This window comes from Rhodotorula graminis, assembly GCF_001329695.1.
Source record: "Rhodotorula graminis WP1 unplaced genomic scaffold RHOBAscaffold_2, whole genome shotgun sequence".
Classification (NCBI taxonomy): domain Eukaryota; kingdom Fungi; phylum Basidiomycota; class Microbotryomycetes; order Sporidiobolales; family Sporidiobolaceae; genus Rhodotorula; species Rhodotorula graminis.
Window position 1 is genome coordinate 374,170 of NW_017264929.1, and position 23,925 is coordinate 398,094.

Below are 23,925 nucleotides of genomic sequence, written 5' to 3' on the forward strand. Positions count from 1 at the left end.
CCTGCCCGAGATCCTCCTCCTCGCCCCTTACCAGCGGTTCCAGCGGCCGCCCCCTCCTCCTCCTCCCCAACCGCCTGCCGCACGCCTCTCACGGCGCGCCTCGCGCTGCTGCCACCCCTTGACCTCGTCCTTCTTGGCCTTGATCTCCCACTCGAGGTCGAGGGCATCGACCGCCTCGCCCGACACGTCGACACCGTTGGCCGTACCGGCGCTGATGACCGCCTCGAGGCCCTCGCGCGAGAACGTCTTGTTCCATTTCGGCAGCGTCCAGCCGCCGACGAGCCAGTCGTAGAGCTCGCGCTGCTGCTCGCGCCACTCGAGGTCTTGCACCTCGCCGAGGTCCGCAGAGACCTGGTCGAGGACGATCGACTGGAGGTTCTGGTGCTTGGTGTCGCCGCCGACGAGTTCGAGCAGGTGCGACGCCGAGACGATCGAGCCGGGCTGGAACACGAGCCGGCTGATCGGGACGTCGCGGAGGGTCCCGAACGAGGGCTTGTCCCGACACGCACAGCCCGCGCCGAGGATGAGGTTGTCGAGCGACGACAGGTTCTTGAGCGCCTTGGGCAGCTTCCAGCTGTGGCCGGTGGTCGACGACAAGTCGAGGTTCTTGAGGGTGCCAAGTCGGCCGACAGCGTTGAGGAACGGCGCCTCGACGAGCGACTTGGTGCTGTCGCTCAGGTGGAGCGTCTCGAGCTGGTCGCAGCGCTGAATAAAGTCGACCGCGCCCGGGCTCGACTTGCAGTCGATGAGCGTGAGCTCGCGCAGGGCGGCGCACGAGTACAGGACCTGCTGCTGGATCTCGCCGAGGTCGCCATCGCCGACGACGAGGTCGAGTTGAGCCTTCTTGAGCTGCGCGAACCTGCCGAGGCCGCAGAGCAGGGTCGGGTCGTACGGGTCGACGTGCTGGCCGCCGGTGTCGGCGAGGCTGACGAAGACCAAGCGCGGCATGAACGACGGTTCCGACGACGACGCGCGTGCGAGGAATGCGGTGACGAGCTGGTTGCCGCTGAGCTCGAGGTACCTCACGTTGGACAGGGACGCCAACAGGAGGGCGACCAGGGCCGCGTCGACGGGAGCGGCGAGGGATTTGGCCTGGGTGTGCACGACCTTGAACGACTCGCACATGGCGCCGATGGACGAACGCATCTTGAGGCTGCGGCAGTAGCTCGACAGCATGGCGGACCCGACGACCTTGACCCGGCGGAACCGCGAGCGGTGGTGCTGGTCGTGGTAGGCGAGGAGACGGCGACAGATTGGGCCGCGAGGCGGCGCAGTGGCGTACAGGTCCTTGAAGATGAAGTCGAGGAGCTCGACGGGGAGCGTGAGGAGCTTGGACGGCTGCATCGACGGCTGAACCGACTGGACGAGCTGCTGAAGGGAGGGCGTCAGAGCCGGCTACAGGACGAGGGGTGCGATGCGGGCAGTGGGAGGACGGACCTGAGTACTCGTAGAAGCGTCCGAGGCCATGTTCGGGGTCGACGGAGCGAGTAGTGAAGAGCGAGTGAAGCGGAGGAGCAACAGAGGCGAGCCGACGAGGCGACGAGCGAAAGTCGGCTGGTGGACCTCGTCCCACGGCAGAGCTGTGAGTGGCTCTAGTCAGAGCAAGTGCTCTCGAGCCCAGTCAAGCTGAGCCACAAGCCGCAGTGCCAGCAGAAGCGGGACAAACCGCCGGCGACCAGCACGACCGCCGCTGCTCCTCAGAGCGCTCGCGCCTGAGGATGGACCGGTGTGCGCGAGTCCCAGGTCTCCGGAGAGTGCCTCCCATACCTGCCCATCCGCCCCAGCAGCCCTGACCGAGACGATGTGAGCGTCGTGCGAGCGACTTGGCCACGGGCTCGCTCGACCTTCGTCATCTCTCACCGCTTCAGCTCCACCCAGCCCAGGATGCCGCCCAGGCTGTCCAAGCGCCAACAGCGCGAGCAAGATGAGCTCGCCGACCTCGAGCGCGCCAACACGGCCGTCTCGGCCCTCCCGACCGCCGACGAGGTCGAGTCCAGCGATGAGGAGGAGCTCGCCGTCAAGCAGCCAGCAAAGGCCGGCTTTGGTGCTGTGCGTCCCTCTCTACCTCTTCCTACTGCCGCAGGACCTGACCCTCTGTCCACCACAGCTCGATCTCGGAGACGACCTCGACGACGACGACCCGCAAGAGGACGACGAGGTCCTCGCGACGCCTGTAAAGGTGCGCCCGATCTCTCCCGCCACGTTCATGAGCCCGCACTGACAATAATCCTGCAGGCCAAGAAGAACAACCGCAAGAAGAAGAAGAAGAAGGCCGCCGCGACCGACTCTCCCGTCGCCGATGCACCCTCTCCCCCTCCTCCAGCACAACCCGACACGCCGTCGCAGCCGAGCAAGAGCTCGTCGAAGAAGAAGAAGAAGGCGAACAAGCCCGAGGCGGTCGCGGCGGCGCCGGTGGACGACGGCATGGACGAGATCGACCGTGCCCTCGCAGAGCTGGCGGCGAAGGGCGGCGAGGCCGGTGCGACGGCGACGGCGGGACCGCAGAAGCGTCTCGACCCGAAGTGGGTGGCGGTCAAGGAGGTGCGCCTCTGTCCTCTCTCTCTCTCTCTCGAAGCATGGCGAGCTCACCCTCCTCTCTCTCGCAGGCCTACACCTTCGACCCCAAATTCCTCGATTCGGACGCCGAGCTGCGGCGCATGTTCGGCAGCAAGGTCGTACGTCCTCGCCTGCCTCCCTCTCGACCGCCGAGCGACCGTCCCTGACACCCTCGCCTCGTGCAGATCGGCAGCGCGCCGCAAGCGCCTCGGTCGCACCTGCACGCCCGCTTCGCCAACAACCCTCACCACGCCTCGTCCGTCCGCCGCGCACCCTCGTACCTTGCCACGCCTGAGCCAGGGTGGCCCTCGCCGTCGGGCGTCCTCGCCCTCACGCGGTACGACGGGCCCGAGGCGCGCGACGACGAGAGCGGCGAGTGGCACACGTTTGCGCACCCGCCGAGCTACAAGCAGGCGCAGCTCATGTTCCTCGAGGTGCTTCAGCAGGCCGACGGCAACCGCCTGTACGACGTCCTCGCCGCGTTGCCGTACCACGTCGACACGCACATGCAGCTCTCGGAGATGATGGCGCAGCAAGGCGACCTCGGTACGTCCCCTGCCCTCTCGTGGTCCTTGAACTCGCCAGTACTGTTCCTAACGGACTCTGTCCATCCGCAGGCGCATCCTCGACCCACCTCACCCGTGCCCTGTACGCCCTGTCGGCGCCTCTTCCGCCGACTTTCCCCTCGGGCTCGTTCCGCCTCCCGTACAGCCAGGTCGAGAACCGCGCCCTGTACCTCGGCATTGCGCGCAAGGTCGCCCTCATGGTCAAGCGCGGCACGTGGCGCACCGGCTTCGAGTGGGCCAAGATCGGCCTCGGCATGGGCGGCGCAGAGGACCCGGTCGGCATGCTGTGCTGGTACGTCCTCCTCCTCTCTATCCTCCTCGACACTAGAATGTCTCAAGTCGTCCCTCTGACTCGTCCCGCATGCGCAGGATCGACTTTCTCGCGCCCAAGGCGGGGCAGAACGACTGGTTCTTCAACACGATCGACGCACTCGACGCCGCCTACCCGCAGATGCTCGTGCACAGCTACCCGGGCCTCGCGTTCGCCAAGGCGCTGTGCGTCCGGAACCAGGAGGAGGAGCGCAAGGAGGTGCGTCCCTGCTTGTCTTTCCCCTTGTCCGGGTTGCCGGTCCTGACTCGCTCGCCCCTCCCGCAGGACGACACCAAGAGCTCGGCGGCGCTCAAGAGCGCCATCCTACGCTTCCCGATGGTCGCCACCCTCCTGTCCAACACGAGCGCGTTCGACCTGCCGCCCTCGTTCGTGACGCACCGCCGCGCTCAGCTTGACGGTACCTTCACGTGCGTCCCTCGCCCCTTCTCACGCCTCCTCGAGCCGCAGACTGACATACCACACTCTCCCCGCAAACAGCAAGAACCCGTCGTACGCCCTGTCGCTCCTGTCCGAGCTGTACGTCGCGCGCTCGTCGCCCCTGTGGAAGGACCCGGCGTCGACCGCCTGGCTCCGCAAAGTCGTCGCGCAGGCGGCGCCGCAGCTCGACGACCAGTCGCTCGAGGACGTGCGCATCGGCGAGAAGCTGTTCAGCGAGCCCCCGTTCCCGCAAGGGTACGCGCCCGCCGGGCTCATCCGGGCCGCTTTCATCTCGGGTGCGCCCCCTCTTTCCCTCTCTCGGTCTCCTCGCCCGAGGATCTCTCTCGAACGACTGCTCACGCTTCATCGTTGCGCAGAGATTGCCTCGGTCAAGCCGTACCTCCCTCCCTCGACCCGCTCGGGCACGACCTACTCGTTCGACCCGCTCCCGCCGACCTCGCCGCACGCCACCTTCTACAACGACGCCTACTTTGCCGACCTGTACGCCGCATCGTCGTCGGCTCGTCGGCGGCGAGGTGCAGCCGCACGAGCCGGCCAGCAGGGTCAGCAGGGCGGCGCAGGCGGCGACGTCGTCGCGGCGATGCGCGACGGCCTGATGCGCATGCTCGGCATGGGCGCCGATGGCCCGCAGGTCGAGCTCAACGACGAGCTGCGCGCCGAGCTGCTCGAGGAGCTCGCGGTGCTCAACGGCGGCGGCGGCGGCATGCCTGGCGGGTTCGAGGGAGACGAGGTCGACGATGAGGGTGAAGAAGGCGAGGAGTGGGAGGACGACGAGGAGCAGGAGGCGCAGGCGGCGAACGTGGTGCAGCGGCTAGCGGCCATGTTCGGCATGGGCGGCGGGAACCGTCCGGCCGAGCAGCCGGCGCCCGAGCAGGAGGAGCACTGAGTCTGCAACTTGCTCTCTCGTTGTCGCCCACGGTCGAGAGGATGTTCGCTCGAGAGAGTTGCACAACGACAGCGAGAGAGGGCGAGGCAAAGGAACAGGGCTCGGCAACAAGAGGAACGAGGGAAAGTCTACCGCACGACGACCGCGACCCACTGATCCAGCTCCTCGACCGACGGCCGCTCGTCCGCCCAGCTCCCGCCAAAGATCGACGCGACGAGGCTTCTCCTCCTGTACGCCTTGACGTCCCGCTCGCGTCCCTCGTGCCCGTCCTGCTCGAGCTCGTCGCCGCTCGCTCGAGGCCCCAAGCTCATGCGCCGCCCGAGCCTGCTCAGGCTGCGTCGCACCGACGCCATGCTGCCCGAGCGCACGATACCCGCTCGAGGCGCGGCCGGCGGTGCGAGGACGGCGAGCTCGTCGAGCCGGGAAGGCGTCGAGCGCCGAGACGGCCCGTGCGCTTCGTCCGGTCGCGACGACGGCGCCGACGCCTTGCCGAACCAGCTCCTCCTGCGCGCCCCTCCCTCGCACGCCCCAACTGCTCCCGCACGACCCCTCGCCCCGCTCCTCGGCTCCTCCACCCGCCTCTCGACCGCACCCCACACGTCGCCGCACCTCCCGCTGCCCCTGCCAGCCCTCACGAACGCGCTCGGGCGCACGACGTCGGTCCACGACACGCGGTATGGCCGCTCGCGGGGCGAGTTGGGCGCGGGGAGGTGCGACAGGTCGTAGGTGAGCAGGGTCGAGCTCGAGGGCTGGTGCCGGGGCGCGGGAAGGCGGGAAGAGCGGGCGGCGTCGGGGCGGTTGTGAAGGGGCCCAGGGGAGACGAGGGACGAGAAGGGCGCAGGCGAGGCGCTAGAGCGCCGCAGGGCGCAGGCGTCGTCGAGCCCGGGCGTCGTCACGGGCCGGACGTGTCGGAGCGGCTCGAGCGCCTCGTCGCCGTCCCACGCTCCTCGCCTCGCCGCCGCCTCGCCAGGTTGCGCGCGCAGCAGGTCGGCGACGAGCGCTTCGGCGGGCGGGAACGCGAGCGCGTCGCGCAGCTGCTCGTCGCCGTTGTCGACGTCGCCGACCTGCTCCTCGGGCGCGAACATGTGCGTCACGGAGCGGCGCAGGCGCGGCCGGCGGGTATACGTGTCGTAGTGTGCCGCGTCGGGGTACAGGGATGGCGTGTACGAGCTCGCGGGGCTCGACTCGGGCCGCGGAAAGGTCGGCTCGGCGAGGTCGGGCGAGGGCGCGCGCGTCGAGTGCGCCGACGAGGAGCGCGTGCGCTCGCGCGAGCGGCTCGCTGTACGAGAAGACCGACGCGACGACGAGGCGGCGAGGAGGGCGTCGCCGTTGATGTCGTGGCCGCCATCTGGCGCGTCCGAGACGCCGAGCCCGCTCGCGACGAGGAGGCTGCGGCTGCGCGCGCTCGTCGTCGCTCTCGGCGGTGGCGTTGGGCACGTCTCGACGAGCTCGACGAACCGCCCCGACGGGCGCGGCGGCGTCGACGTCGACGTCGAGGCGTCGACGCGCTCGGGCCGCTCGAACTCGGACGACTCGTCGTGAGGGTCGCAGCGCTCGGTCCAGGGCGACGACGACGCCGGGACCGACGTGTCGGGCGTCGTGATCGTGCTCGCGCCGTCCTCGCTCGACCGCTTAGAGGCGCCGTCGTGCTCGTCGACCGTCGAGACGGATCTCGCGCTCAGGCCGTCGAGCTCGTCGCCGCACGCCTCGTCGTCGCTCGAGCTGGTGCACTGGGCGGTGAAAGGCTCGATAGGCCGCGACGCATCGGCCGACAAGGGCGACGCGATGAACGACTGCTCGGCAAGAGCCTCGCCGACCGGGTCGTCGAGGATCGGGGTGCACTCCTTCCACTGGCGCGACTCGAACGAGGTGCGGAAAGCCCGAGGCGGCTCGAGGTCGTCGTTGTCGTCGTCGCTGTCGAAGCTGCTGTCGAAACAGTCGTCGGTGCCGGAATTAGGCGTGAACGGCGGCGAGTCGGTGTGCGGGAGGTCGACGAGCGGTGACGAGGACGGCTGCGCGAGCCCGGTCTTGCAGGCGATAGGTGCAGAGGGCAGTGTGGGTGCCGTCTTGAGGTTGCTGATGTCGGCCAAGGGCTGCGGGGCAGGCAAGTCGGTGAGCGTGCGGGTCAATTGGGCGAGAGGGAGGAGAGGGCGCGAGCGTACACGAGAACGGGAGCGCCTCAGGGTTTGTGGCATTGTCGGGGATCGTCGAGGTGGTCGTGAGAGGTCGTGAGAGGTCGTAGCAGGTCGTCAAGTGGCCGTGTTGGCTCGGTGAAGAGGAGGTCGAGCCGAACGAGGTGTGTCCTGCGGTGCGAGGAACGGGCGTCAGGGCTTCTGGACAGTGGACCGGGACAGAGGTGGGGCTGAAAGAGCTGTGCGCACCTTTACGAAGCAGGCTGCGCCAGGTCGAGTGGTTGAAAAGGGCGAGGTTGTTGTCGATCAACTTGAGGCGATCCGGTTGAGGAGGACGAGGCGACGGGGCGACTCGGGTGCTGGACGGGTGCTTGCGGCCGCTTTGGTGGCGGTCGTTGATGCCCGTGACTGGACAGCAGGTGTGCGTAGGGCGGTGCGGGCGGTGTGGTCGCGGTGCGAGATGAGCTCTCGGTCGTCGGCCATCTCGCTCACCCTGTCACGCACCAGCTGGGCCAGCTGCGAGCTCACGAGCCGCCTCAGTCGATTTATCCAGCGCTACCCACCCTCTCGCCGCGCCATGACGGCCGCCCCGACCCCGGCTCCTCCTCCTCCCGCCCCGGAACCAGCACCAGCACCAGCACCGCCTCGAGTCCAGGTCGAGCAGACGCTCGAACAGCTCCTCCAGACCCTCCTCGAACTCGGCATCTGTCCGTCCCCCTTCCTCGCCCGCCTTGAGCCGGACCCCCCCTGACCTCGCCTCCCTCCCCACCCTCATCAGGCGCGAGCGACGTCCAGGAAACCGCTCTCGAGAGCTCGCCACACGGCGTCGCCAGCGGAACACCCGGTGGACTCGTCGGCAGAAAGACGTGCGTCCCACCCCGTCTCGCACACTCTTCCTCGCCGCCGTCCTCACCTCGTCCTTGTCCTCGCGCACCGCCGCCGACCACAGCCAGCAGACGATTGAGCAGCTCGCTCGCCTCCATTCCCTCAAGGACACGGTCGTCGACGTCAACATCCCCATCGAGGTCATCAAGTGCGTCCCACCTCGTCCCTCCCCTTCTCAGTCCTCCTCCCTGACCAACAGCCTGCGCCCACAGCCTCGTCGACCAGGGCAAGAACCCGCACCTGCACACCAAGAACTACATCGAGCGCCTCTCGGGCGAGAACATGTACACCAACGGCATCCTGTCGGCCGTCACCGTGCGTCGTCGCCTTTTCTCTCCTCTCCCAAAATCAGTCAAGCTCACCCTCCTTGGGCACCCGCAGGACTACCGCGACCTCCTCCGCGCCCAGCTCGGTGACGCCTTCCCCGACCTCGCCGAGTACGTCGCCGCGACGAGCGCGCCCCGGCCCGCTCCCGAGTCGTCCCTCGCCGTCGCCGCGCCGCCTGCACCTGTCGCGTCGACTGCGCCGAACGGCATGAGCGCCGAGCACGGCGCGGTCAATGGTGGAGGTGACGTCAAGATGGAGGAGGTGCGGTGAGCCGCGAGCGGGAAATGCAGGGCGACGAGCCCTCGCAGAAGCTTCCACGACGAGCTGCGCCGGGACGCCGGCTCTCGACGCCAGCCATGCCCCGCACAAGGTCCGCCCTCTTCCTCTTCTCTCTCGGAGTGTACTTGAGCGAGCCCATGACCTTGTTCGGCTCACGCAGATCTACCCACCGCGCCGCTCCTCGAGAAGGACGACTCGCCGTCTCGACCTCGACCGACCTCTTGCCCCACGACCCTGTCCTCGCGCAAGGGGCAACGCCGAGATACGCTCGACACGCCGCAATGACACGCCGTCTTGATCGTCGACTTTGCGTGGTCGGAGAGAGGCAACGCTCGTCGTCGCTCGCTTCCCCGTTTGCCCCGCTCGAGCCCCCGGTCCGCTCGGGCGGCCGTGCGCCAACGCCGACGAGCGGCGTCGCCTCCTGCCGTCGTCGACGCTCCTCGAGAGATGCGAGCGTCCTCGTCTCGGCGTCGAGCTGCTCCCCTGAGCCTCCTGAACGTCGCTCGGTCCAAGCCTTTTTGGCTCGCTCGCCCTCGCCTCTTCGCTTTTCCTCCTGCGTCCTCTCTCGCTTCCCACCCCTCCACACTCTTGAGCGCCGTCTCCTCTCGCCCTCTCGCCATGCCGCCGCCCGGTCCCTCGCGCACCTCGCTCGCCAACGTCTTCCGCCGCGTACGCCAGTTCTTCGCGCCGGGCCACCCGCACGCCGACCAGTCCATCCTCGCCGGTAACGTCACGCAGTGGAAGGCCGACAGCATGAACGGCCTGTGGGATGCCGGGGCGTGGCAAGGGGCGGACAGTGCGGTGCGCAGGAGGTTCTCGAGGGCCGTGCTGTGGCTCGATCAGCAGCTGCAGGGGCAGGACGACCCGTCGAGGGTGATCCAGACGGTGCGCAAGCTCACGAGCGTCGACCAACTCGTGCGTCTCTCGTTCTTCCTCCTCTCTTGCTCTCTGCCTCGCCGAGACGAACCGTCACTGACCTTGCGCACGAGCCTCGACAGCCCAACCTCGACACTCTCAAAGCCTGGCTCGGTCCCGAATCGGTTCGTCGCTCTTTCCCGCCATTCTCTCTCACTCTCGACGGGCTCTCTGACCCGACACTCGTTGCCGCAGGCCCACTACACGACCGCGCAAGGCTACCCTCTCCGGTTCTTCGTCGAGCCCGGCAGCGCCGAGGTGCTCTTCCACGAGGCGCCGGCCGGCACCGAGGCGCACTCGCTCGGGCGAGTGAGTCGAGGACCCGAGGCCGAGATTGGGCGCAGGGCGGCGTGCGTGTACGGCGTCGACCGGGAGGAGTGGAGGAGGGAGCGGGCGCGGTGGGCCGAGTAGAGCCGAGGGCTCGAGGTGCGTCTCTCTCTCTCTTACTGTCAGTCTCTCGGGCGCCGTACTGAACCTCGTCTTGCCGACAGGAGCGAGCCGCATGACCCCGACGATCAGCGACGACTTGAGCTCCCTTTCCTCTCTTCCTCGATCTCACGCTCCCTCTCAACTTCTCTCGGTGCAACTCGCGCGTTTCGTCTTGCCCTCGTACTCGAGGATACCTGAGAGATAGCGAGAGCGTGATCGGGGAGCGCGAGACGTCGGTGAGCGGGCTGCGTGAGGAGTCTCTTGAGCACGACGTGTTGGAGAAGGTCAGACGGCGGGTCGGCGCCTCGCATGAGAGCTCGCACAGATGCGGAGCTGGAGCGCAAGCTCGCGCAAAAGAAAAGGTCGCTCGGTAAAGTGTGAGAGAGCGAAGCGGAGAAGAGGAAGCGAGGCCAAAAGCAGGATCGAGCGCGCGCCGAGCGTCGCCAGCTTCGGACGCTCGGCGACCAGTCGATCCACGAGCTCAAGCTGGTACGGACGGAGCGAGAGTCGTCTGCGGAAGAGCCACCGTCGGCCGCGGTCGGCGGAAGAAAGAGAGGGGGGAGCGACGAGGAGACGAGGCCCGAGCGGCGCCGATAGTGGCTCGCTCGTCCTCTCGCCAAAGTGCTTCTCACGCTCTCACACGTGCACACGCTCTCGAGAACTTGCAGTAGCAGGCACAGAGACCCTCGTCGACGTTGCAGAGAACGCTCCCTCTTCCTCCTCGCCCTCTCGACCCGGCTCACTCCTCGGCGTGGTAGTGCGACCGTCGGTACGCTCCGAGTCGCCGCCTCGCGTCGGCGAGGTTCTTCTCGAGCGTGACGATCTCGACCTGGACCTCCATCTCGCGCATTTTGAACTCGTGGGCGTTGAGCGCGTCCGGGTCGACGTCGTCGCCGTCGCGCTTGAGCTGCTCCTCGGTGATGGCCTTGACCTGGCGCACGAGGGCGCGGCACGCGTCCGTGACGGCCTTGGCGGCGCGCTCGAGCTGCTCCTGCGTCTGCGACATGAGCTCGCTCTTGACCCGGCTCGCCTGGACGAGCTGCGCCGTCGCGCTCGCCACCTCGTTCGACGCGACGATGAGCTGCTCGAGCGTCTTGGTGCCGCTGATGACGCCGTCGGCCGTCTCGATGAGGAACGTCGTCGCGCGCGCGACGGCCTTGGCCGCCGAGATGAGGCCCTCGGTCCACCGGTGGTTGCGCTTGTAGAACGCCGTCGACGAGCTCGAGCCCTTGCCCTGCGCGACGATCTCCTGCTGCGAGTCGGTCGCCGCCTTGATGAGGCGCCCGATGGCGTTGGTGATGGCGAGCGCGCTCGCGAGGATGGCGTCGTGGACCTGGAGGTCGGTCGCCGATTGGCGCGAGTCCCTCGGACGGGCCATGAGCGCCTGCAGGCGCTTGGTCGCCTCCTCGATCGCGCGAGCCGCCGCCTGCATCTCGGACTCGACGAGGTCGTTCAGGTCGCCGCTCGCCTTGGCGAGGTTGTTGGCGCCCGCCTTGGGCTTGAGGCCCTCGACCGAGGCCGCGAGCTTCTGGAGCGCGCTGCGGACCTCCATGTTGTTGCGGATGACGACCTCCTTGCGGGCGTCGGGCTGCGCGCCCTGGAGGCGGTACGACTGGACGGCGTTGAAGAAGCGCAGGGCGGCCGTGCCCGGGACCCGGCCCGTCTGGGTGAGGGCGTCGATGGCGGCGTCGTCGGGCGCGAGGCGCGACAGGCCCTTGGTGTTGGTGAGGACCTCGGCGAGCGCCTGCGCAAAGTTGTTGGCCGTCTTGATCACCTCGACGTGCTCGCCGCCCTTGTCGCGCGACAGGAACAGGTCGAACACCATGGCGAACTCGGTCGCGCTCGTCGTCGCCTTCTCGATCATCGACAGCGTGTACTCGGGCGTCGAGTTCTGGTTGCCGTCGTGCATGGGCGACTCGAGCTCGTACAGGGCGTCGTCGACCTTGTGCGCGCACGCCTGGAGGATCGAGTCGATGATGTCGTTGAACTTGCGCTCCTGATCGAGGACGAGCGTGTCGATCTGGGCGTTGACGGCCTCGTCGGCGACGCCCTGCGTCACCTGGAGCTCGGACAGCTGGCGGATCGTGTCGTCCATGCCCTCCTGCATGATGGCGATCTCCTGGTCCTTCTCGTCGCGCACTCGGTCGGCGTCGCCGCGCTGCTCGTCGAGCTTGGAGAGGAGCTCGTCGATGCGGTCCTGCTTATTCTGTTGGCGAGGAACGAGGCGAAAAGGGGGACGAGTCAGGCCGGTGTACGGGGAAAGAGAGGACAGGCGAGGAGAGGACAGGGACGCACGCGCAGCGAGTTTTCGAGCTCGTCAATCTGGCGGTTGAACTTGCTCATGACGGACGACACCTCGGAGCCCTTGCTGCGCGACGCGTCCTCGAAGCGCTCCTCGGCGAAGCGCAGGTCGCGCTTGAGGCGCTCGACCTCGTCCTTCTGGCTCGACTTGACGCGGTCGAGGTCGAACCGGGCGCGGTCGCGCTCGCGCATCATGTCGGCGAGCTCGAGGTTCTTGGCCTTGACGTCGCGCTCCATGCGCTCCATCTTGTCGATCGACTCCTGCGCCGAGGCCGCCTTGAGCTGCATCTGCTTGTACTTGCCGAGCATCTCGAGGTGCTCGTTGCGGAGCTGCGAGTAGAGCTTGGCGAGCGCCTCGTACTTGTTGCGCCACAGCGTGACCTGATCCTGCAGCTGCTGGAGCATCTGGTCCTTGCTCATGAGCTGCTGCTGGATCGTCGCCGACACGTTGGCGAGCTCGCCCTCGAGCGCCTTGACGCGCTGCACGTGAGGGAACGAGGCAGACAGGTCAGTGACGCACTCGACGACGCTAAGAGAGAGACAGAGAGTGAAACGAGAGAGAGAGAGAGAGAGAGAGAGGGACGTACTGCATCGTACCGCTCGAGCATCATCTGGTCCCGCTCCCACTGCCCGCGCAGGCCGAGGATCTCGCGCTCGAGCTCGGCCATGCGGCCCTGGCTCATGCCCATCATCTGCTGCTCGCGCAGCTGGCGCTCGAGCGCCTCCTGCGCCTCGCGCTCGCGCTGCTGCTGCAGGCGCTGCTGCTCGGCGAACTCGCGCTCCTGGCGCTCCTGGTCCTCGCGCAGGCGGCGCGCGTCGGCGTCGCGCTGCGCGACGAGCGCAGCCTGCTTGCGCTCGTACTCCTCGAGGGCGCGACGCTGCTCCTCGATGTCGATGCCGTCCGAGGGCGGAGCGGGAGGCGGCGTCGGCTTCTGGGCCTGCTGCTGGGGCGGCGGCCGGCGAGGGAGGTCGGGCGTGTCGCCCGAGTCGATGAGCGACGGCGGGTCCTGGGGGAGCTTGGGCACGTTGATGAGACCGGTGAGGTACTTGAGGTTCGAGCACTCGTAGTAGAACTTGCGGAGCGAGAAGTGCTGGTGGTCGTAGCGGTCCTTGAGCGGCTCGAGGGCGTCCATCGACTCGGTGCGGCGGTACATGGCGCGCAACATGCTGATGATGAACCGGTAGATGCCGTACGACTCCTTGACCTGGGGCACGAGGGCCGAGATGCGGCACTCGTTGTTGGCCGAGCCGCGGAAGTGGGCAAAGATGAGCTTCTGGAACGCGTCGATGTCGTCCTGCAGGTTCATGAGGTCCATGATCGTCTCGAAGCTGCAGGAGAGAGTGAGGTCAGGGCGTGCTCGGACCCGGAGGGAGAGAAAGGAGAGAGCCGGCGGCGCACCCCTCGTTCGGGTCGTCGATGCCGCGTAACGCGACGTATTCCTCGTACTCGAACAGGCCGTTGAACGCGGTGTGGTGCCGGTGGAACTTGAGCTTGGCGAGGATGAGCTTGACATAGGCCCGGATGAGCGAGCCGTAACCTGAGGCGAGGGGAGGAAGACTCAGGTCAGTGTCGGCAAGAGGAAGGAGGGGGCAAGAGGAACCAGGCGGGACGTACCACGAGTCGCATCGCCGCCGACTGTCCGTGCGCACGTCTCAAGCCACGACGTCTGGTGCTGCGCCTCCTTGAGCGTCTGCGGGAGGAAGGAGGGCTCGTCAGGCTCGATCTCGCTGACGGTGTCCATGGCGAGCGAAAGAGGCGGCGACGCACGATCGGGTGACCCTCCTGGAGGATCTTGTGGACGGTGATGAGGCCCTTGAACGTCTGCACCTCGTCCGAGAGGATGGGCTGGACGCGCAGGGCGGCCCAGATGCTCGCCGACGAACGGTAGTCCCACGTGTAGACGATCGCCTCTGCGCACGCACGGAATCGGTGTCAGTCTCGGGAGAGAGGCGAAGAGGGCGAGGCTGTCGAGGCGGGCGCAGAGTCCGCCGCGACGAGCCCGGTCGTGCGGCCGAGAGGAGGGTTGGGGACGCACTGCGGACGTGTTTCTGCTTCGGGGCCGTCTCGTCCGGGTTGGTGGCCTTCTTGATGGCGTTGTTGAGCTCTGCCTCGGCCTTCTCCTTGTCGACTGGGCGAGTCGGGTTGTGCGGCACGTTGGACGGGCGCGAGTCGTAGTCGTCGCGGTCGCGGTCGATGTAGTCGGACGTGGCCGTGGCCGTGTTGGACCGGCTGCGGGAGCCGAACCTGCGTGCGGGGGCAGAGGTGGGTGAGCGCGGGATGCGAGAGGGCGGTGCTTGAGGTCGAGGGAGAGCTGCGAAGCGGGCGACGTACATGGTAGATGGTGGGCGCGGCTACGCGGTGGACCTGGGGGAGGTACGAGGTGAGGCGAGGTCGACAGAAGCAGTCACGGCTGGTGCTCACCTGAGAGAGACGAGGGATGCGATCGGGGGTGACGAGCGAGGTGGGGGTCGAGCCAGGCAAGCGGCAGACGGGTGCTGGCGCTGGGGCGATGCGGTGCTGTCGTCGGCGTGCGTCGCTGAGCGGTGCTTGCCGGCTAGCGCTCGAGGTCGGGGTGGGAGCGTGAGGTGGAGCCGGGAGCCGACCGAGGGACGAGAGCGTCCACCTTGTTCCGCTCCTCACACACCTCGAGCCTGTTCGTGCTGCTCGCAAGTCGCTCCCTGTCCGCCTCGACAACAAGCAGGCGAGGCTGCAGCCCCTGTCACCCCTTCGTCACCTCCCTCGCCTCGTTCTTCTCGGCCTCGCCTTCTTCCACCTCGATGAGCGCCAGCACAGCAGCCAGTGCCTCGAGTCGCCACCAGCACCGTCGATATAGCTCTCACACAGCTGTGCTGCAGAGCGCAGCCGTATACGACCGCCTCAAGGCCGTCTTTGCCTGCTCCCTGCTCGCCGACCTGGGCGGCTGCCGTCTCTGCGTGCGCCTCCCTCTAGCTTGAGGAGCTGCGCCGCTCAGTCACCTACTCGACTCGCGGTGGACGTTCCTGCCGCAGACCAAGCTGCAGCTTGTCGCCGCGCAGCGGGCCTCGAGCCGCTTCCTTCCGCTGTGCGCCGCTTTCGGTCGCTCTCGCCGTCTCCTTTGGCTCGCTGGACAAGCCGGCTCGCTCAGGAGGAGGCGCTGCGTCCTGCACGCTGTCGAGCGCGACCGAGCGCGCGACAAGTCACGAGACTGAGCCCGCGCCCGGCTCGCTATTCGCGAAGCACGAGAAAAGCGGGTCGAGATGAGCCGGCTTTGTCCTCTGCTTTGCTCGACACGGCGGCATCGCCCCTGTGTGCAGGTGCCGCGAGAGAGCCGCCGAGAGAACGAAAGCCGCGCGCGAGGCAAAGTGCGAAACAGGCGACGAGCCGCGGCGACTCGGCTATCAGATGGCGGTGGACGACCCATCGCAGGCTCCCGGGGCTTGCCGATCTCGCTCAGGTGTAAGCGTAGAGACTCACGGCCAAGTACTGCCAGTCAGATCGCGCAAAGAAGCGAGTGCGAGCGCGAGGTCGGAGGTTTCGCTGCGTGCGCTGCCTTGGCCCGGTCCTTGTCCTCGCTCTTCTCGTCTCGACTCGCCATCGCGCTCCGAAGCTGCCGGCTCGCACTCGACCATGCCGCCCGTCATGCTGAGCGCGCCTCCAGCCGACCGATCAGAGCCGCGGTGCCTCGTCAAGCCGTCAAAGGTGCGTCCCCCTCGGCCTTCCTTCTCGCGGGAGGCGGTCTCGCGCAGTGGGCGGGCAGTGACGGGCTGCGGGCGAGGGCCTCTCGAGATCTCTTTCGGTGGCAGCTCTGCAGACCATGTCTGGGCAGGCGATGTTGCGGGCGCGAGGGATTCCTCCCCGCTCACGCCCGACGAGATGAAGCGGCGGCGGCGCACTCGCTGGAGGACTCGTGCGGGGGCTCGGATCCGTCGCAGAGCTGCACATGGACGCGTCAGGCGCGAGCACAGCCTCGCAGCAGCCCCTCGCCACCGCGTCGAGCTCGCGACAGCCGAGATCCATCGCCGCCGAGTTGCACTCGCTCACCCTCTCCTTCCGACGCGCGCAGGAGTGGGTCGTACCGCCGAGGCCCAAGCCTGGTCGCAAGAGCACCAAGAAGGACGACTCGACTGCTGTGCGTCGCCGATCCCGGCCTTCCTTCAGCGCGTCCACCCGGCCGCCGTCAACGTGCTCACGAACCCTCTCCCGCCCGCAGAAGAGCAGCAGCAAGACCACGCAGAAGGCGGTTCGCGAGCGCCGTCAAGAGTACGTCACCGAGCTCGAGGAAAAGGTCCGCCAGCTCGAGGCCGGCGAGGGCGACAAGTGCGTCTTCTACCAGCAGCAGGCGCAAAAGGCCAAGACCGAGACGGTCGCGCTCCAGCACGAGAACGACGTCCTCAAGAAGGAGATCGAGCAGCTGCGGCGCGAGCTTGAGCGTGTCCAGGGCGCAGGAGCGTCGGCCACCCCGGTCGGGCGACCCGCCGGCGGCAAGGACAAGGGCAAAGGGCGCGCCGCGCCGCACGAGTTCCACGACACGGCGTCGCCGGGCCCGTCAAAGCGCCCGAGGAGGTCTGCCGCCGTGCGCGCGTCCGCCGTCGTCGCCCAGGCGGCCGGCTCGTCGCCCGTCTTCCACTACCCGCCCGTCGCCGCCGGCGAGTCGCCCGTCCCCGCGCTCTCGCCCGCCGGCACGTCGAGCTCGTCGGCCCACTCGGCCTATGTCCACTCGCCGCTCAACGACTTCCACGACGGGCCCGCCTCGCCGAGCGGCGGCAGCCACCACCACCACCCGCACCTCGCGCCGAGCACGACGCAGGCGTCGTCGCAGCACCAGCGATGCACGTTCTGCCCGTCCAGCGACAACTGCTTCTGCGCCCAGGTCGGCTACGAGATCGCGCCGTCGCCGCTCCCGCTGCAGACGACGGCGCTCCTCGCCGCCGCGTCGTCGCCGGCCGCCCAGATCAAGCTCGAGGACCCGGACGACCTCTTCTTCCACGAAGCGGCGTACGAGCCCGCCGTCCCGCTCCGGCTGCGCAAGTCGGCCAACAAGGCGTCGAGCGTATGGGCAATCGAGTCGCCACGTGCCGCCCAGGTCAAGCGGTCGGTCGTGGTCGGCGCTCAGGCCGTGTGCAGCGGCGACCCGTCGAACTGCCCTGCCTGCTCAGACGACCCGTGTGTCCTCTCTCTCTCTCTCTCTCTGTCCTCCTCTCGACGGGCCCGTCCCTGACTCGTCCTCCCACAGGTTCGGCAAGGCTTTCTGCAACGCCCTGTCGTCGACCGTCTGCTCGACCCAGCCGTGCTCCAACTGCCCGTCGCACTCGGGCGTGCGCAAGATCCCGACGCCGCCACCCGAGCCGACGCCGCCACCCGAGCCGACGACGTCGTCGACGACGACCGACGAGGAGGCGGCCCTGTTCGAGTCGCTCACGGACCTCCCGTGCTGCGGCGACCCGCGCATCTGCGGCTCGCTCACGTGCAAGCCGAGCGGCGACGCCGAGCCCGTCGTCACGTCGGCGCCGCAGAGCGGCTCGTCGAGGTTCTCGAGCGCGTCGGTCGCGCCCGGCGTCGAGACGGTCCCGTGCAACGAGGCGTGGACCGCCCTCAAGCAGCACCCCAACATCGCCTTTGCCGGTGCGCCTCCCTCTCTCTCTCTCCTTCTGGCGGCCCTCTTGGACGACGTCCTGACCCGCTTGTGCCACTTGCAGACCTCCAGATGCTCGCCGACGTCGTCGCCAAGCGCACCTTCTGCGGCGGCCCCGTCTGCAGTACGCCACCTCCTCCCGCCGGCCTCGTATCCGAGACCTTCCCGGCGACAGCCACCGCCACGAGCTCTATGGACCGACACCGTCCCGAACTCGTCCCGCAGTCGGCGCTGCAGAGCTCGGCGCTCGACTCGGGCGCTCGCAAGCGCCTTACGGTCGAGCGCGGCGCCGTCAACGAGGCGCTCGACCTGCTCGACCGGGCTGTCGCACGGGGTGGGCCGCTCAGGCACTAGATGCGGCCGTCGCTCACGTCGAGGGCGAGCCTCGTCGTGTCGAAAAGGGCGCATCGTCGTCCCTCTCCCTTTCTCCCTATTCCTCTTCCCCCCTTCCTGTTGTGCCCTCTCTCACTTTGCGTCGTCCTCTTCTTGCCTGTAGCTCTCTCGCCGAGGCGCCATTTGTGCATCGAGGTTCTCTTTGCCGTGCACGAGCCGCCGAAAGACGAGAGAAACGAATCTAGTCGATTGCGAGTGCAAGGGGAAACGTGCGAAAAAAAGATAGCTGCTGCTGCGAGTGCTACGGATGTACTGCAAGTTGCGAATGCGCCTAGTCCTGACCGTCCTCCTCGTCCCGCCTCGAGCCCAACCCGAGCGGCCTCGGCTCCTTCTCGGCGCGCCGCCAGTAGTCGAGCATGCCGCGCAGCTCCTTCTTCTCGACGACGGGCTTCATGCGGCGCAGCATCTTGCGCGCATGCGTGATGTTGAGCGCATTGAGGTGCTTGACCTCGGCGAGCTCGTCGACCGACAAGTCGCCCTCGCCCGCACGACCGCCGAGGCCGGCCCCGGCGCCGCGCGCTCGCCCGACCGCGCTCGTGCGCACGCCGCCGACCCGGTGCGACGCGTTCTCCTTCCACTTGATCCACTTGCGCGTGCGCTGCAGCGCGTGGAGGAGGAGCCGGTCTGGGACGAGGCCTCGCGCGAACGCGTCGTGCACGCGCTGCTGCGCCGCGAGGTACTCGTTGGTGCTGACGAGGGTGCGGTACAGGATGGTGAGGAAGAGGGCGTCGAGGGTCGGGTCGTAGGGCGTGAGGAGGGTCGAGGGAAGCCCGGCGCCGGGGTCGACGGTGCTGCTCCCGCTCGACGTCGACGATGCCGCCGCCGGCGCCTGGGACGACGACGATGCGGCCGACGAGGGCATCGTGCGGCCCGCCGCACTCGAGAGGCGGAGCGACTGGGCCTGGAGCTGCGGGACGAGCGCCCGCGCACGGACCTGCTCCTGCATGAGGGCGAACACGCGCTCGACGCCCTTGACGTCGCGCTGCCGCGCGTACAGCATGGCGAGCGCCGCGTACAGGTTGCGATCGTGCGCGAGCCCGCTCTTGCGGAACTCGGCGTAGACGCTGACGGCGGCGCCGTACTCGCCGAGGCGCGCGAGGCCGCCGATCAGGGTCGTGTAGTAGGCCTGGTGCGGCTCGAGGCCGAGGTCGTCGACGGCGTACTGCATGGCGAGGCGGGCACCCTTGGCGTCGCCGAGGCGCAGGTAGGCGCGCATGAGGACGGCGACGTGGTGGAAGCTCGGGCGGATCCCGAGGTCGACGACGTGCGACTGCAGGTAGTCCCACTTGGCGGCGATGTACCGGATGAGGTAGTCGTTGCGCAGGATGTGCCTCGACGTGTCGCGGTCGTGGCGCACGTCGCGGTCGGCGAGCGAGGCGCGCAGGCGCGACACGCTCGACTCGTGGCGGCCGCCGGACGGGATGAGGAGCTCGGCCTCGCGCGGGACGTACTGCGACGACGACGACGGCGCCTCGGGCCGAGGCGGTGCGCGGTCGAGCTTGGTGCGCTCGGGCGGGAGCGGCTCGTCGGGCATGGGGAACTCGGACTCGAGGGGCGTCTCGGGCCCGTCGAGGTCGTGCTGCCACCGGCGCTCGCGCGTCCACGCCGCCCGCAGGAGCGTGTTGAGGTGCGCGACCGACGGGCGCGTCTTGTTGCCCGTCATCTGCTTGACCTTGAGGAGCACGCTCGACGAGACGCCGACCTCGCTCTCCGAGTCGAGCGCGAGGTGGTCGACGAGCGCGCGCGTCATGCCCTCGGTCACCTGCATCGAGCTGCCGCTCGACGCCGACAGCCGCTCGAGGCACGCGTTGGCGCCCGGGATGCCGCGGTACCGGAGCATGCCGCCGAGCAGGAGCTCGTACACCTTGACCGACGGCTCGAGCGCCGGGAGGGCCGTCCCGCCGAGCGTCGCCGTGCCCTGCGAGAGCGCCTCGACGAAGCTCGCCGCCGAGTCGAGGTTGTGCTGCGCGAGCAACGTGCGCACGACGGCGGCGGCGAGGAAGTCGTTGAACCGGATCCCGGCGCCGAGCGAGCTGACGAGGAGGCGGCGCGCGAGCTGCGGCTGCTGCTGTCGCAGGACGAGGCCGACGAGCGTGACGATCGTCGAGGCGTCGGGTGCTGGACGCCAGTGCGAGTCGGCGACGGCGGGAGGATGTGGAGCGGTGGCGGGGGAGGGCGAGAGGGAAAGGATGGCGTCGACGAGGTCGGGCGGGTACTGGGCGAGGTCGAAGCGGGGGAGAATGGCGAGGGCGTCGGCGAGGGCGCCACGCGCGGCGCGGACCGAGAGGATCTTGTTGAGGACGCGCGGGTCCTGCCGCATCGCCCTGCGCTTGACGAGATCGTCGTCGCTCGCCTGCTCGAGGAGCCGCTCCTCCATGATGCGGTTGCCGCCGTACTGGACCATGCCGCCGACGAGCACGAGGCACGTCTGGGCCGTCGTGCGCAGGCCCTTGCGGACCTTGTCGGCGAGAAGGTCCTGCGCCTTGGCCAGCTCGCCGTTGAGGAGGTGGGCGCTGATGACCTCGTCGTAGTCGCGCCAGTCGGGCTCGATGCCGTGTCGCGCAAAGAGCTTGAAAGTCGCGATGGCGTCGACGTAGCGCTGCGACTCGTGCAGGGCCCGGATGCGCCGCGCGAGGATGAAGTGCGAGACGACGCCGAGCGCGAGGGCGTCGTTGGTGAACGCGACGACCGAGTCCCATCGCCGAGCCCGCTCGAGCGCGACGATGAGCTGCTCGTACATGGCGACGACGGCCGCCTTGGCGTCGGCGGGTCGACGGGCGGCGACGAGCTTGGCGCACTCGTGCACGAGGCGGAGCGCGTCGTTGTCGAGCCGCGCGCGGATGGCGGCCGCGCCGAGAGCGCGCACGACGGCCGTATCGTCGAGCGCGTCGAGCGCCTTGAGCCGAGCTCGCGCGTCGCGGAACTCGTCGCGGGAAGGACGCCGAGGGAGCTCTTTGGCGACGAGCATGAGGTCCTTGCGGCTCGCGGGCCGCGGTGCGAGCACGTCGACGGCATTCGACGTCGTCGACGTACCCGCATGGACGGGCTCGTGCTCGGCGCCGCTGCGCTGCGCCTCGTGGCACGACGGCGGCGGCGGCGCCGACCGTGACGGGCGCCCCGCCGAGCTGCCGGACACGAGCCCTCCTGCCTCTCCCTTCTGTCCATCTTCTGCTCCTCGACCCTGCTCTGCCATCGCCTCGCTCACAGCGGCTCGCTCCTTGCCCTTGCCGACTGGTCGAGCTGGCGGCGGCGGAGGTGATCGAGCGGTGACGAGAGTGGAAGCGCGTCGCCGATAGGGAGCGCCTGGCGCAGCGATCGTGCAGGAGCGGGGTGATGTGGGTGCGAGGGGATGGTCGTAGATGGTCGAGCGGTGGGACAGGGAGGTGGTGGTCGAAGCGGATGCGGCTGTGCAAGAGGAGCAAGGTCAGGCTCGAGGCTGGGAAACAGACGGACGGGCTGGACGCACTGGTCGACGGCGTAGTGACCGTCCTCTTGAGCGCTGCCGATGACGCTGGCCCGCCGCCACTGCCGCGAGGTGGCCGTTGACGGTCCGAGGCGAACGAAGGGACGAGGAAGGGTGGGAGTTGGGCGAGGGCGGCTGCGACGTCGGTGGCGGGTGGGGCATTGCGCGGTGCGAGGCCAGTGCGGCAGCCTCGGACGATCATGCGCGCTGCTCGACGGCTCGTGGCTCTGGCTCCCCTCGAGACGGAGGAATTGCTGGTGGCTGCAGAGGAGCGAGGGTGAGCTCGATGGACGATGCGGTTGGACAAGGGTATGTGGACGCACTTGTACGACCTTGTGCGCTAGCGTGACAAGCGTCTTGAGCGAGGGAGCGAGGCGAGAGCACGGCGATGAGGGACGACGACGACGACTGGCTCGGGTCGGCTCTCGCTCTCCTCCCCACCCGCTCAGATGTCGAGGTTTGCGCTCAGCAGGAAGGAGGAAGAGGCCATCATCTCGCTCTGCCGCACAGAGGCACTGCGCGCGTGCGAGATCGACGTCTCGAGTGAGTCCTCCTCCTCCTCGTCCTCATCCTCATCTCTGTCGCCGCCTGCCTCCCGACTGACCCTCTCTGCCGCGCAGACTTCTCGGCCTGCTCCGAGGGACGCACCATCTCGGTCACCTGGGCCTGCCGCGACCAGTTCAAGGCCATGCAGCGGTGCATGTCGCCCCAGTTCGTCCCTCGTCCCTCCTCTGCCTCTCTCTCCCTCGCGATCGGGAGCCCAAAGCTGACCTCTGCGCCCGCCCCTGTCCTCACAGCATGTCCGAGGAGAAGCTCGACGCAGCAAAGCGGCGCTTCTTCCAGGAGGGCGCCGTCCCGAAACCGGCCCCCCTTCCCTCCAAGCCGACTTGATCCTCGCCCTGCACCACTCCCCTCGTCGTTCCAGCCCACAGCATGCATTGTACCAGCACTTTGTCCCACTCTCGTCGCCGCTCTGGCCCTGAGCTGGGCGATTTTCGACGGCACTGCCTCGCCACAGCTCGTCCCGCTCGGTCCTCCTGCCTCTTCTCCTCGCGAGCGGCCGGAAGTGCGCTACATACTTTCAGCCACGCGAGCGCGCCGACGTCGGGCAGCGAACCGGAGCCCCTGCCCGGCGGACGCTCCACGGACGCTCCGGCCCTCGGACGCCGCCAGCACCTCGCCCGCTCGCTTCTCTCGCTGTTCTCGCTCTCGCTTCGCGCTTCTCCTTCTCTCGCCTGGCTCGCCTTGGCCCTTCTGTCGTCCATGTGTGCGTCCATCTCTTCCCCTGTACCCTGTTCGTCGCACTGACTCTCCTCGTCGCGAGCAGCTTTCCATCTCAGCAGCTTCGGTCAGCCAGAGCCCACCTCGCACGCCGGCGTACGCCGACATGACTGACCTTTCCCCTCGCCCAGTGCATGCGGCGGCGAGCGGCCTGGACCGGTATTACAACCCACTTCCGCCCGGCACGCGCGGCATCACGGTCGAGTGGACTGGCGGCAACACGCGGCGCCGTGCGTCCCTCTCTCCTCTCTCTTCGGCGATCCTGTACGGTCGATGCGACGATACTGACCCTCTCGTCCATCCATGCAGTCCGCGAGGCGGGTCTGACCGAGCTCCACGCGCTCCAGTCGATCGCCATGGCGATCCGCACTTTCCTCGAGGACGTAAAGGAGCACGAGCACGAGCACACCTCGCGCCACTGGTGCTTCAAGGTCGCTGTTAGTCAGGACAACAGTGCGTCGAACGTCTCCCCTCGCTCTCGGGGCTCGAGCCCGGATTGACCTGCCCCACGTACGGCCGCAGCCGCGGGCGAGCTCCCTCTGAGCGACGTCCTCCGCGTCCAGGTCTGGCCCGTCTCGTCCGGCGGGAGCGTCAGGCTTCCTTCCTTCAACGACCCGAGAAAGGCCTACCTGGTCAGAGCTCCGGGTGCGTCCTTCTCTTCCTCCCTCGAGGCCCGGGCGCCGACGACCTAACCCTTTTCCTCCCGTCGCCCGCCTCGCTCGCTCGCAGCCGTCGACCACCCGAACGGCATTCACGCCTCACTCTGGAACGAGCTCGCCGAGCCGGAGCTCGACGGGCAATCGGGCGGTGCGCGCACGTCGGTCGCGTTTCGCTGGCACTGGTTCGACTCCACGCGCTACCCGCCGAGGACGGCCCAGGACAAGAAGCGCAGGGTCCTGCAGGCCTACGAGAAGGACGTCGTGCTCCTTACGAGCGAGTCGGAGTACAAGCCGTCGGCCGACTACATCTTCGTCACCTTCTTCGCGCAGGAGCCGCGCGCGCCGCGCTGAGGAGCGTCCGGCTCTCCTCGTCCTCCCTTTCTCTCTCGCCCGGTCCTTTTGCGTAGCTGTCTCGTGCAGTACACTCGTCTTTACTCTGACGCAACGAGGGCAGCTCTCGATCGAGCGCGAG

General features: G+C 68.3%; 10 protein-coding genes across 10 annotated transcripts; 6 read left to right on the forward strand and 4 right to left on the reverse strand.

Moving 5' to 3' along the window:
* Positions 1 to 27: 27 nt before the first annotated feature.
* On the reverse strand, positions 28 to 1,467 carry RHOBADRAFT_41392 (uncharacterized protein; the record flags this gene model as incomplete). Its single annotated transcript, XM_018413877.1, has 2 exons — positions 28 to 1,368; positions 1,438 to 1,467. 2 exons carry the CDS (start codon positions 1,465 to 1,467, stop codon positions 28 to 30), a joined length of 1,371 nt encoding a protein of 456 aa, XP_018273449.1.
* Positions 1,468 to 1,884: 417 nt separating this feature from the next.
* RHOBADRAFT_51258 (uncharacterized protein) lies at positions 1,885 to 4,806 on the forward strand (the record flags this gene model as incomplete). Its single annotated transcript, XM_018415742.1, has 10 exons — positions 1,885 to 2,049; positions 2,108 to 2,179; positions 2,236 to 2,541; positions 2,607 to 2,675; positions 2,742 to 3,102; positions 3,174 to 3,414; positions 3,492 to 3,651; positions 3,718 to 3,860; positions 3,931 to 4,166; positions 4,248 to 4,806. 10 exons carry the CDS (start codon positions 1,885 to 1,887, stop codon positions 4,775 to 4,777), a joined length of 2,283 nt encoding a protein of 760 aa, XP_018273450.1. The 3' UTR covers positions 4,778 to 4,806.
* Positions 4,807 to 4,905: 99 nt separating this feature from the next.
* On the reverse strand, positions 4,906 to 6,972 carry RHOBADRAFT_51259 (uncharacterized protein; the record flags this gene model as incomplete). Its single annotated transcript, XM_018415743.1, has 2 exons — positions 4,906 to 6,870; positions 6,940 to 6,972. The coding sequence occupies 2 exons, from the start codon at positions 6,970 to 6,972 to the stop codon at positions 4,906 to 4,908; spliced, it is 1,998 nt and encodes a 665-aa protein (XP_018273451.1).
* A 514-nt stretch (positions 6,973 to 7,486) lies between these two features.
* RHOBADRAFT_51260 (uncharacterized protein) lies at positions 7,487 to 8,391 on the forward strand (the record flags this gene model as incomplete). The annotated part of the gene is made up of 5 exons (XM_018415744.1): positions 7,487 to 7,616; positions 7,688 to 7,775; positions 7,859 to 7,942; positions 8,007 to 8,109; positions 8,176 to 8,391. The coding sequence occupies 5 exons, from the start codon at positions 7,487 to 7,489 to the stop codon at positions 8,389 to 8,391; spliced, it is 621 nt and encodes a 206-aa protein (XP_018273452.1).
* A 627-nt stretch (positions 8,392 to 9,018) lies between these two features.
* Positions 9,019 to 9,726, forward strand: RHOBADRAFT_41396 (uncharacterized protein; the record flags this gene model as incomplete). Its single annotated transcript, XM_018413878.1, has 3 exons — positions 9,019 to 9,315; positions 9,399 to 9,440; positions 9,511 to 9,726. 3 exons carry the CDS (start codon positions 9,019 to 9,021, stop codon positions 9,724 to 9,726), a joined length of 555 nt encoding a protein of 184 aa, XP_018273453.1.
* Positions 9,727 to 10,413: 687 nt separating this feature from the next.
* RHOBADRAFT_47963 (uncharacterized protein) lies at positions 10,414 to 14,379 on the reverse strand (the record flags this gene model as incomplete). The annotated part of the gene is made up of 7 exons (XM_018415073.1): positions 10,414 to 11,950; positions 12,040 to 12,525; positions 12,633 to 13,374; positions 13,445 to 13,583; positions 13,661 to 13,736; positions 13,814 to 13,956; positions 14,082 to 14,379. 7 exons carry the CDS (start codon positions 14,377 to 14,379, stop codon positions 10,484 to 10,486), a joined length of 3,351 nt encoding a protein of 1,116 aa, XP_018273454.1. The 3' UTR covers positions 10,414 to 10,483.
* A 1,238-nt stretch (positions 14,380 to 15,617) lies between these two features.
* Positions 15,618 to 18,011, forward strand: RHOBADRAFT_51262 (uncharacterized protein; the record flags this gene model as incomplete). The annotated part of the gene is made up of 6 exons (XM_018415745.1): positions 15,618 to 15,724; positions 16,089 to 16,154; positions 16,236 to 17,188; positions 17,259 to 17,647; positions 17,722 to 17,807; positions 17,883 to 18,011. The coding sequence occupies exons 1-6, from the start codon at positions 15,653 to 15,655 to the stop codon at positions 18,009 to 18,011; spliced, it is 1,695 nt and encodes a 564-aa protein (XP_018273455.1). The 5' UTR covers positions 15,618 to 15,652.
* Positions 18,012 to 18,216: 205 nt separating this feature from the next.
* Positions 18,217 to 21,715, reverse strand: RHOBADRAFT_51263 (uncharacterized protein; the record flags this gene model as incomplete). The annotated part of the gene is made up of 2 exons (XM_018415746.1): positions 18,217 to 21,455; positions 21,517 to 21,715. 2 exons carry the CDS (start codon positions 21,713 to 21,715, stop codon positions 18,322 to 18,324), a joined length of 3,333 nt encoding a protein of 1,110 aa, XP_018273456.1. The 3' UTR covers positions 18,217 to 18,321.
* Positions 21,716 to 21,962: 247 nt separating this feature from the next.
* RHOBADRAFT_11694 (uncharacterized protein) lies at positions 21,963 to 22,216 on the forward strand (the record flags this gene model as incomplete). The annotated part of the gene is made up of 2 exons (XM_018412056.1): positions 21,963 to 22,056; positions 22,134 to 22,216. Coding segments are annotated over 2 exons (177 nt in total), but the record flags the coding sequence as incomplete, so codon positions are not given.
* Positions 22,217 to 22,391: 175 nt separating this feature from the next.
* On the forward strand, positions 22,392 to 23,804 carry RHOBADRAFT_51265 (uncharacterized protein; the record flags this gene model as incomplete). The annotated part of the gene is made up of 5 exons (XM_018415747.1): positions 22,392 to 22,453; positions 22,926 to 23,024; positions 23,104 to 23,247; positions 23,317 to 23,439; positions 23,524 to 23,804. The coding sequence occupies exons 1-5, from the start codon at positions 22,447 to 22,449 to the stop codon at positions 23,802 to 23,804; spliced, it is 654 nt and encodes a 217-aa protein (XP_018273458.1). The 5' UTR covers positions 22,392 to 22,446.
* Positions 23,805 to 23,925: the final 121 nt, after the last annotated feature.